The sequence below is a fragment of the Megascapheus bottae genome, chromosome 4, assembly GCF_031878675.1.
Source record: "Megascapheus bottae isolate mThoBot1 chromosome 4, mThoBot2.hap1, whole genome shotgun sequence".
NCBI classification, from domain to species: domain Eukaryota; kingdom Metazoa; phylum Chordata; class Mammalia; order Rodentia; family Geomyidae; genus Megascapheus; species Megascapheus bottae.
Genome location: NC_143512.1, coordinates 38,595,852 through 38,608,124, shown reverse-complemented (window position 1 = coordinate 38,608,124; position 12,273 = coordinate 38,595,852). Strand labels below are relative to the sequence as shown.

The window sequence follows — 12,273 nt, the reverse complement described above, 5'->3', positions numbered from 1 at the left end:
ATGAATGCATTAAATATTATAAAACTTCTTTATCGTTAATAAAAAAAGACCTAAACTTAATCATTGTTAGTACTTTTAATTCCTTTAAAAACTAACTAGGTGATGGCATTAGCTTGTAATCCAGTACATGGGAGTTCTGTAAATAATTTTGAAATCTAAGAAATATGTGCACATTTCAGATACATAACACTGGTATAAAATGCATTTGGAGCTATTACACTTAGTTTACATGTTTCCTAACTGTCATCTTTTTTTTCTAAATGCTACTATGGTATTTATTTATGGCAACTAAGCTTGTAGACAAATGTTTTTATTCTAGGTCTTTCTAACTTACAGTGTGTATATGATACTGTTTCACTAATATAGATTATTTTCTGCTTCTCTGGGGGCAGTTCAGCGAAAGCTACAGATTTTCAAATATAAAACATGGTGAATCTGTTCACTGTTTTCCTGGAAGCATGAAGCTACCTGTCACCGTAAGATAGCTGCACACTTTCTTTTTCTTCCTCGTCATAGCCCATCTGTCCTAGTATATCATCCCTATTCTGAATTTGCCTTTGCTCTGACTCTACCAGGGAGTGTTTTATCATTGTATAAGCTTGATAGCAACAGAATAAGTCAGTGTACATTTTAGAGGAGAACAAATCACTCAAAAGCTTATTCTGAAGTAAAAGTCTTCTGACACTCACATCACTATCATGAAGATGATATATTGGTTTCACATGGCAGAGAGCCTAGGACTTTATTTCAAAATTAACAGCCTTTACAAATGCTTACATTCTTTTCTCCTCTAGTGGATCTGTTTTTTTTGTTGTTGTTGTTGGTTTTGGGTTTTGTTTTTTTTTTTGCCAGTCCTGGGGCTTGAACTCAGAGCCTGAGCACTGTCCTTGGGCTTTCTCAAGGCTAGAGCTCTACTACTTGAGCCACAGCACTATTTCCAGCTTTTTCAGTGTATGTGGTACTGAGGAATTTAACCCAGGTCTTCATGCATGCTAGGCAAGCACTCTACCACTAGGCCAAATTCCCAGCCCTCCTCAAGTGAATCTGTAACTCACTTGGATTAAAAAATCCTCTTTCTAAGAATGCTGGTATATGCCTGTATTGCCAGCATTTGGAAAATGAGGCAGGAGAGTCACAAGTTTAAATCTATCCTTGCTACATAGGGAAACCCTACCTCAGGAAAAAAAAAATCAATCAAAATTAAAAAAAAAAGAAGATAATTGAAAAAAAAAGACAAATCCTGCCTTAAGAAAATTATGCTGTGTAATCTCAAAGCATTAATATTCTTAGTATTAATGTCCCTCTGTATGGATAATTTTAGTTTCTTCACCTAGGGAATACTTTAATCTATTTCTTGCTCAGCTTTCACATCCACAGCTGGCAGTCTGCCACCTGAGCCACACCTCCACTTCTGGCCTTTGGCTCTCCAGGCTGACTTCAAACCATGAGTCTCAGCTTTGAGCCTCCTTGTAGCTGGGACAGGCATGAACCATTGGAACTGGAGCCTAGCTGTGCCATTGGCTCTTATTTTTTTTTAAATTTGACCTCAAGATTTCATTATCTTCTTAACAAGATGGAACTTAGACATCATGATTGTACTGTCTTCATAATAAAGGTTGGAACTTGCCCCTTTCTCTTTTTATCTCCAATTAGTTCAAAATGTTTGTATCTCTTAATACTGCAGATCGCAGTTGGGCTTAACACATTCAATTCTCAGCACAATCATCTTTGTAAGTCTTAGTGTTTTTTTTTTCTTCTGGAAAATGGGGTTAGTCAACGATCATAGCTACTCTGCTTTCTGTCATAATGATGCTTTCCCTGAGCATAAAGAGGATCCTTGTCCTTCTTGTACTGTTACTTTATGAGGCTGCTGCTTGCCACACTTCTTTCAGAAAGTGCAGTGGGTTTTAGGAACGTGAACCATGATGGCAGGAAGTCTGCATCAGCACCAAAAGTGCCTGCTTAAATCTAAAAATATTTATATTTAAGGTCTTGTCATCAGTCTTATTGTCTGGAAATGAGACTTTTTTGTGTTATCTTAAAGAAATTTTGGAAGCTTTTTCCATGCCTATAATTTGACATAATTTGTTTTTGCAGGCCAACTCTACAAGAAGCAAAGAAAATCATCATAAAGAATGGAAGGCACCCCGTGATTGATGTGCTGCTGGGAGAACAGGATCAATACGTTCCCAATAGTACACATTTATCAGTATGTACCCCATTATGCTAAAGAAACAAGTAAAAGATATAACACTGATACCCAACTTTGTCCAGGTTTTGACTTTGCCTTTGTATTTACCACTGACTATGGAATTGGTACAATTTCCAGTGAAAAATTACCCACAAGTGGAAAGATTTTGCAATTGAAGGGTATTATCTTAGTCATCTTATGCAGTCTCTCAAAAAGCACTTGACATTCATAAATACTCCAGGCTGCCCATGAGCTTGGATCTTACAGACCATAGTTCTGCAAATTCCTGTTAACATATAGTGTTATGTGATTTGTTCTTTGTTCCACCTTCACAAGTACATGTGAAAGAGTTGGAGGTGTTTCTGCTGATTTTGGTAATGAGAATTTTTATTATATGAACTGGAATTCTTCTGTAGAATACTGATGATTCTACATCCTCATTCATTTAACACAGGTGATGAGGTGAGAATCAGGTAACAAACAAGAGAGAATTGTTCCTTACCCTTACAGAGCTGTGTAAAAGAGTCAGAATATTGGAAACCAGGTTGTTCTAAGAGCAGGTAGCAGGTTAACCTAATGGGGGAGCATTGAGGGAAGTTCTCTAGCATGAGATTAACTGAAAAATGTTGGACTAAAGTGAGGAAGTAGACTAAGTTTGCCAGCTAACGGAACCAGCCTGTTGTAGGAGAACTGGTTAGAATAAGATTGTAGCACATAGTGTAAAGAAATGTTCAGAAATGAAGAGGAAGCCAATTCACTTATATACTACATTAAAAAAATTCACATTCATTTCCAAGAATATTAACAAGGAATTCAAGCTGAGCAAAAAAGTGAACTTGTGACAGTATAAATGTTACATTGTCAATGCCCAAATAAAGCCAGATAGTGAAGTAGCAACGATCAATTTTATAGTACAGTAGTCCTACTATATTACAGAAAAAGAAACCAGAATGAACTGAACTTGACTGATTTATGAGCGATGACTGGGTATTTTAGAAGGAGATTGAGGGTTCAGGGAGAGGGGATGGGCTGGTAGATGCCATTATTTACTGTGAAAACCATCTGGTTCATTAACTAGTGTTAACACCACATTTCAGTGATCTGGCTCTCTGTTGGGAAGACTGTCTTGGCTGATAGAAGATTTATATGTCAGAGAGGCAGGCAAAGGATTTATAGTTGTAAACTTTCTGAAATAACTGTTATAAGAAGGGCTTCAGAGGTCCATCACCAACTCGCCAAACTTTGGCTAAACAAATAGTAATACTCCTGGTAGCATGAGTTTTCTCAGGCAGGCGCTTTAAGTGAGCCTGAGTAGTCCTCAGGATTCAGCTTAACTTAAGCTTTTAGAAACAAGGCTACGGCTTAAATTTCCTCCATAAATTAGGGTAAAATATTTTTTGATCAGAGCCTATTGTTTTCATAGGAGATAGCTAAGTTTTAGTTGAGAAGAAGGCTCTGACAAGCCTGACTAGAGTTGCATTGAGTTTTTGTCAACATAACTTAAAATAATGTGAGGATGTGGGTCCAGTGTTAGTATATCAGTAATTAAGAGAGAGACTGAATCCGAGAAATACCTGTCAGCTTTCAGAGGTGGTGGTGTTCTGGTTAATTACAAGATCCTAAATATGGCCATGGAATGTGGGTAGTGAAAGGGGAAACGAAGTTTAGCAGAGTCATCCGCTCGATGTAGAAGACGGCAGTGATATGGGAACGTCAAGGAATGTGGACTGGAGACATGAGGTTTGTAGATCCCTGCGGTGTGGTAAGGCCCTAAGGAAGCAAGGAACAGCTTCTGAATCCTGAGGCTCATAGGGTGGGATGTGGCAGAAAGTTCCTTCTTCAAGGAGAGGACTGCAGGGAAGTAACAAACCATCAGTGCATGGAGGCAAGGTATAGCCAAGTGGTTAGAATGTGGACAGATGTGTTAGGGGATGTTTCTAAGGACTGAGATGTGGGGAAGCAGTTGGAGAGTAGAGCAGAGCAAGCAGTATTTGGGACTGTAACAGTTTTCCGTCTTGGATTGTGAACAAGGATGACAGATGTGTGGCCTGGCAGATGTGTCTGGAGCTGAGAGTGGTGAGTGAAATGAAAAGCTTTGATTTCCACCCATGTTAATGCTGCATTTGATACAGTGACTTTTGGGTAGTACATTACCCATGTCTTGGCCGTTCAGGCTATAACCAAGTGCCATAGATGCAATGACTCATAAACAATACCTCCTTCATAGTCCTGGAGGTGAAAAAAAATCCAAGATCAAATTTCCTGTGTCTGATGGGAGCTTGTTTTGTGCTTTATGAATGGTACTTTCTTCCTGTGTCCTGACCTGGGACGAGGTGAGACATCTCTCTCAAGCTCTAATGGACCAGTCATGTCATAAGGCCACACCATTTAATACAACTGCCACAGAAGTTAGTGTGATTTTTTTTTGGGGGGGGGGGCAGGGAGACACAACATTTAACCCCTAGTAACCCGGGCTCAGTGTCTATGAATGTGTTAATTTTTATTAGAAAGTCTGCATATGATTTAATTTATTAAGCAAGTTAGTAGTACTATTCCTTTTATTATTTTTTAAAAGAAGCCTATGTGAGCATAAGAAGTTCTTTTTCAGTGCCCATAATACTAATGGATCTAGCTGTTCTTGAGAAAGTAATGCAGTTCTAATATTTCATATCTTGGCTTAAATTTAAGTTATAAGTCACTTAAAAATAATTTCCTATTTCTGATTCCCATGCCCATCAACTTGATCCCAAGCATATTATCCTTGGCATTGATTTCTTTTGTTGTTTCTCTTTTTCTCTTTTTAGCCTCCTCTCTGCTTTATTTTAAACAGTGTATTTATACTGTTTAGTAAAGTAAGATGTGAAAAACTAAAATGGCCTTCTAAGGATATTTTAAAGAAACCTTGAACTTTTATATTTAAATCTTTACAAAACAAATGAAGTGGTTTATTTTCCTTGTAGGCACCTTAGAATATTCTAGAATATTCATTTCTTTTACATACGCTTTTTTTCTGACTTGAGTGGGAGTTGACATAGAACTGTTGCTATGGTGAATGCATTCTATTTTTCAGAATATAACTTTATATATAGGGATAGTGTGGAGAAAAGTTACTATGTAAAAATCCAGTCTAAAATCTCTAATGGCTATTAATTATCAAATAAATCCTGAAAATAATTTCCTCAAGGTTAAACGGCCTTATGGCTTTTGCTAATCACACAGTTTTAAGGAAAGGTCTTTTATATGTGTAAATTATACACGTACCTTCAGGAATTCTCTGTTAAATGAAATTATCACAGTGTATCTGAACAAGCTAACGTTCTGACCACTTTCCTTCTCCTGATTTTAAGAATATTTTTTAAGCTCCCATCCCCTCATCTTTTTTCCCTTTCCTGTTGGGATATTGTAGCTGCTAGATTGTCCATCCTACTTCTATCTTGTCCACCTCTATTTATTTTCCAGAGTCTTTTCTAACTTGTGTTACTCTCCCCTTTGAATTCATGGTTTTCATTCTGATAGGGAACTGGATGTCTTCCAGTTTCCAAATGACAGTGCCTCTGGGGCTTGGCAGGTGGTCTTCCCTTTGCCTACAATGTCATCTTTCTCTACCTCATGCTCTCCCAGCTTCCACCCACCCACAACTCACCCACCTCCACCCTCTAGCTCAGCTTGCTCTTCCCATCTTGTCTTGGATGTCTCCTCTGGCAGGAAGCCCCTCTGCCTCATGCCAGGCTCTGTATTCTCCCCTACCTTAGTCTTGATACTTATTCTACTAAGTTATAATTGCTCTTTTTGGTTTGTGTTTCCTGGTAGATTGGAAGCTGGAAGAGAACAAGGGACAGGACTCTCTGTGTTAGGTGTCACATGTCACTGACACGTAGTAGAAACCTAATTAGATTTACTAAATAAGGATTAGCTAGAAACAGTCTCCAAGCCTCACTTTAAATTTTTGCCTTTTTAAACAAAATGTTCCACAAAATGTGACTTTTTTTCTGCACATTTTATGGAGATTTCATAGTTTATAGCTCAATCATACTGAAGTACTAGAAGGAACATTAGGAATCTAGGTCCCTGTTGGTGTGGGAAGTAGTCTTCCAGAGGCTTTTTGAGTTGGGTAATGTTGATTGATTTCCTAAAACACAGATACATTTGAAGGTACTTTCCAACTTCACACGCTGAAAATAATTTTACAGCATTTTGATAGCACTCTAGAATAAAAGGATAGGAAGAGGTTGCTCAGTGCCAAAGGAGGCAGGTCAGTGGCTCTGGCCACTCCAGCACTGCCTGGCCCCATAAGGTTAGGGAGTGAGCATTTTGACATGCCGGTAGCCCTCTGAAAAAACAAGGTGTCTAGTGGAAACTACAGGAAGCAACTTTCCTACAGCTGTGTGCTTACTAAAGGAAACAGCTCTCTAGTAGATGGAATTTTGATAGCAATGAATGTTCGGGTGTTTGATTTGAAGTAGGCTCTAGAATCTGGGTTTCAGCCCCTTCTTTGTAAGTCAAGTAGTGTATGAGACTCTTCAGTCCCTAGCAGTGTGTGACAGTGTTCGAGTGGCATGCTTACAAGTGTGTTATGTAAATCAGTATTTGAAGTTGGCAAAAATGAGGACAGATTTGCAGTATCTTCTTTTCCTCCAGTACAAATGCTTCTACTTGTTTGTAAATGCTTGCATTAGCACCCTAAGAATTAAAAGACTGATTAAAGTAATATAGTACCATTGGTATCCATGGGTATATGGTTCCAAGGAGGCTGTTGTTGTTAAAAAAAATATAAAAAACAAAACCTGTAAATGCTACAGATTCTCCATTCATTTTTCCCTTAATAACAGAGCCCCCCAATTTCTGCTAAACATATGCCACCTTCCAACAAATCCAAACCTTTATACTTTGTCACTTATATTAAGCACAGTAATGTTTACCTTCCTCTTTGGGAGGCATATTTCAACAAAACTAAGGGTAGATCATAAAATCATTAAAGCGTAACAGCCAGTGAAACGGGCCAGACTGAGAGCTTGTTTGTATGAACTGAGCTGCATAATATATGTGTGGGAACTTAAAAAACTTGGGTCTGAAATTTCTCTTGGTTTTAATTTATTGAAGAACACAGCAATACATCTATGAATGAGCTGATCTTAATTATATTCATAAGCTGTTGACTATTTGTGTATCAAGTAACCAGGGAGAACAATAGTAATATGTACCATAAAATAATGTCTGAACTTGGGCCTGGTAGTAGAGGACTCGCCCAGCCCTGGACTTGATTCCTCTGTACCACATACACAGAAAAAGCTGGAAGTGGTGCTGTGGCTCAAAAGGGTAGAGCTCTAACCTTGAGAAAGCTTAAGGACAGTGCTTAGGCCCTGAGTTCAAGCCCAGGACTGGCAAAATGCTACCACTACTACTACTTCTACTAATGTCTACACTTTAAGCTTAATTTTATTCTGTGGCTAGATTATTCTTTTTTTTTTTCTTTTTTTGGTGGGTCATGGGGCTTGAACTCCGCTCAAGGCTACATGTGCCTAGATGATTCTTATAGATTCTGCTATCAGTAAACTTTACTCTGCAAAATAATTGCATCATGATCCCAAGGATTGGTGCAAGCGAATTTGATCAGGGTATATTGTAGGGATGTATGAAATGAAATCCTCCTTAATTAATAGATGTTGATAAATGTTATTAAGAAACAAGACAAAGACCTAAAGCAAAACATCATCATTGTTATTATAATTATCATTGTTTTCTGTGACTTTCTGCTGTTCCTCTCTTCTTGCTTGCTGCGATGCAATACGTGTGTGTGTGTGTGTGTGTGTGTGTGTGTCTGTGTCTGTGTGTGTGTTCTTACTGTACTGTTTGCTCTCTTCCCAGGTTGTTCCTTGTCTTTCTATATGTCTTTTACCTATCTCCATTGAGTGAATTTCGGTTTATCCCTCAACTTAACCTCCTTTTCAGTGCCTTCACCAACACTCTATTCAGAAATCTTTATATTCTGACACTTCTGGTTTTAAAATTCTTTTTTTTATAATTTTTTTATTGTAATTAATAAAAGGGTTACATGATATTTGCCAGATAGAAGGTGCATTAATTCACATACATTGATACCCTTTCACATGTCTTGGTACCCTGGTTTTAAAATTCTTACCATCTATTACTTTTGGTACGTAGGGGTAGAGGGGAAGTGCTGCCTGATATGAGATACAAACTCAAGTCCTCTTTTACTGTCATCTTGTATAAGCCACCATTCTTGCTGGGCTTTGGTGTCTTCATTGATAAACTGGAGGAACTGGGTTTGATTCTAGGCAGCTCTCATACCCAGTGCAGTGTAGGTGTCAGGGCGGGAAGTATTTGGTTTGCTACCATGGCATCTCAGCCCACACCGCTGCTTTCCAGTCTCACTGTTCCCTTTCTTGATCAGCTTGGGTTAAAGGTACAAAGATATGGCTGAGAGTTTATCTAGAGGAGTTTCTCACTGTCACCTGCCATTGATTGACATTTTCAGGGAGTAAAATGCTTTGAAATTGCCACATTTTCCCCCTGGTGGCCTGAAGGTATTGTAAAAATAACTCTACCATGATTAGTATTTAAATATTGAAGTCATCGTCTGTACCTGTCAAGGAAGAAAGCGTTGAAGCATTGTTTGCAGAAAATTACTTGTTTCTGAGAACTTAAATGAACACGGGACAATTTTAGATTTTATTTTATTTTATTGGTGGGGGCTAGTGATTGGACTCAGGGCCTTCCTCTTACTTAGGCAAGTACTCTACTACTTGATTTTATTTTATTACTGTTTCATTTATTTTCTGATTTCACAGTGGCATGACTTTCTGTCATGCTACTATACCCAGTACTGGAACCAAGGTCCCAGAGCTAAAACACCTCTTCTCTTACTAATGAATAACTGTTTGCCTGTTGTTGAGCAAAGATCAATAGCATAGAAAAGAAAGTGACATGAGCCTACTTAATGGCAATTTGAGAAACCAGTTCCCAGTCTTCTAACTCTATATGCTTTACCATTACCTGTCTTATTTTGACCGATTATTACAGTAAGATTTAAACAGGTATACCTATGTGTGTGTGGAGGGGGGGATTGAGCTGTAAAGGGAGTGAGAGAGGATAAATATGGTAGAAATTTGTCTGCATGTTTACATATTAAACAATAAAACTGGTTATATTTATTTAAGAGGGGGAAAGGAATTATGGGAAAATGGGTAATATTGATTAGCAAACATTTTTACATATGTACAAGTAATGTATGCTAATATAAATATTCCTTTCAGTTAAAAATTTAAACAGATTTCAAATTATTATCATTGAATGAAAAAAGCCAAGTTGAATAACACATACAAACACGTATGAGAGAAAAGGTATACATTCTGTTCTTTCTTTCTTTCCATTTTGCAGATTCCACTGTCATATAGGACTCAGCCTGTGACTATGTCACTGTGTATCTTTTCTACTGTTGATCAGCATCTGAATTACTTCAAATTTGAGACTGTTGTGAAAAGTGCCACTGTGATCAGTCTTTTCCTCTCCTTTTGTTATGCATTATCTATGGCCACATACCTGGGAACAGAATTGTTTCATTTTTCTGTTTTCTTCAATAAGTCATCCTCTCTCTTGATGTCATTAAGCATTTCTGCTAGGATAGCTTTTCATATTGAGTTCTCCCTTTGATCTAGATTCCGTGTAGGGGGATTGTATAAGATTCTCACATGGATACTCAGTTTTTCCATACTTGCTTAATGAATATTGGATCTTAAAAAAAATTGTAATCTTCCTTTTCCTACTTTTCTGTTTGCTTCTAAAGTTGTACAATATTACATATTACAATAGCACCCCTCCCAGTTGTCATGTTAGCTTTTGTTAATTATGTTGCTGCTTGTTCATTTGTGAGAAGGGAGTCATTTCCTTTTTAAAAATTTCTATTAATGTAAAACATATCTAAAAATGATAGACATACAGTGTAAGGAAATTCTTTGAAGTATATACACTAACATATCCAGCACTTAGATTCAGAAACAGGTCAGTAGCATAGAACTAGAACACATTCTAGAAGGCCTCTTTTTTTTTTTTTTTTTTTTTTTTTTGCCAGTCCTGGGCTTGGGCTCAGGGCTTGAGCACTGTCCTTGGACTTTCTCAAGGCTAGCACTCTACCACTTGAGCCTCAGCACCACTTCTGGCTTTTTGCTATGTTTGTGGTACCAAGGAATCGAACCCGGGTCTTCGTGCATGGTAGGCAAGCACTCTACCATTAGGTCAAACTCCGGGCCCTTCTTTTTTTAAATGAGAGAAACTATTTAATGCACTCATGAGAAATTTTAGTTTGTATAAACAAAAAAGCATAAAAATTTAAGGCACAGCGAATAAATTTCATATAAACTGACCACAAATGAACAAGGAAAGTAAAATTCAAAAAACATAAAACCTTTCTAAGTCATTATATTCTCTTCCTGTGATGATAAAGAAACCTCCTAGATAAACTCATATATATTTGTACTTTTAGGGAGAAAATATTCAGATATTACCTTTATACACATTGATCTTAATAAGCAGATGTTTGAGATAAAATACCATCTCCAATTTAAAAACAAATCAGAGAGGCCAGGCTATGAGAATTTAGAACTGCTACTAAACAATTCATGGTGTTACTTACATAAAGATGGATCCTTTTAAGTACTAACTTACATAATTTATAACTATGAATTTTAAAAATGCCATTGGTACTATGAACCATCATACCATGAATCCATACAACCAAAGATTCCCAAAGAGTTTAACTATCCTTTCTGAAGTCTTTAAATCTCAGTTGAAAAACTTAAAACATTTCAACTTGAAGTTGAAGAACTTAATTTACTAACAATAGACTGCTATAATATGCCCACTATTCATTTCTTTTGATTTGTGTGTATGTACACGCACATGTGCGCACACACATACGTGCATGGCCATGCCGGTACTGAGGCTTGAACTCAGGATTTCACACTCTTTCTTTTAGCAAGCTTTTTTGCCCAACATTGGTGCTCTGCCACTTCAACCACAGCTATACTTCTGTGTTTTCACTAGTTAATTGGAGATAAGAGTCTAAATGACTTTTTTGCTCTGGCTGGTTTCAAACTTCAGATCCTCAGATCTTAGTGTCCTAAGTAACTAGAGTTATAGATGTGAGTACCAGCACCTGGCTGCTTTGACTTTCTTTCAAAGGACATTTTAAAGGTATTGTTCTTTAGCTTCTTTGTTGAGCTATATTTTACAAGAAGGCCTCTTCTTAATTAGAGGAGCTCCTTCCAGCAGCTATTTGTCCCCCCTTCGTTCAGTACTCATTGTCCTATTTTCTTTCATGGTAGTTTGGTCTGATTTTGAACTTTATACATGCAACATACCTTCTATTTGTCTGGCTTCTTTGGTTCTACGAGATGCACCTACAATTTGCATGTACTTTATTTCTGTAATCATATCAAATTCTCTTATGAATATCCATAATTTATCTGTCCCAGTATTGGCAAACACTTGAATTATTTCCAATTTGAGGCCATTATAAAAAGTACTGCTACAGATAGTCTTTATACATTTCTGCTTGGCATGTATGTAGGAACCGAATTGTTTGCCTATGCCTATTTTCAGCCTCAATTGATAACTGCTGAAGTGTTCCAAAATATTTTACCGTTTATTTCCTTACAGTAGAATAAGAATTTCAGTTCCCATATCTTTGCCTCAAATTGCCAATATAAAAATGGGTCTCAGGGCTGGGAGTTTGGCCTAGTGGTTAAAGTGCTTGCCTAGCATGCACGAAGACCCAGGTTCGATTCCTTGGTACCACGTATATAGAAGTGGTAGAGTTCTAGCCTTGAGAAAGTCCAAGGACAGTGCTCACGCTCTGAGCTCAAGCCCAGGACTGGCAAAAAAAAAAAAAAAATGGGTTTCAAGTGGTAGAACACCTAACCAACAAGAGGCCCTCAAAAAGGAAATTTATACCTCCCCCAATCATGTTACCTGTCTTTAGAATATACAATCTATCTGAATTTTGGTATTATATAGGCTAAGGGAGGATTAAATTTCTTTTTATTTATTTATTTATTTTTGTGTAT

The 12,273-nt window shown here is 37.4% G+C and overlaps 1 protein-coding gene across 1 annotated transcript in view; it reads left to right on the top strand.

The window, feature by feature from the left end:
- Window positions 1-12,273, top strand: part of Msh3 (mutS homolog 3) — a 122,392-nt gene that overhangs the window by 75,966 nt on the left and 34,153 nt on the right. The window contains exon 19 of the mRNA XM_090331697.1: window positions 2,098-2,209. Within this exon, the coding sequence (XP_090187823.1) occupies window positions 2,098-2,209 (112 nt within the window). The remainder of the gene's footprint in view (window positions 1-2,097; window positions 2,210-12,273) is intronic.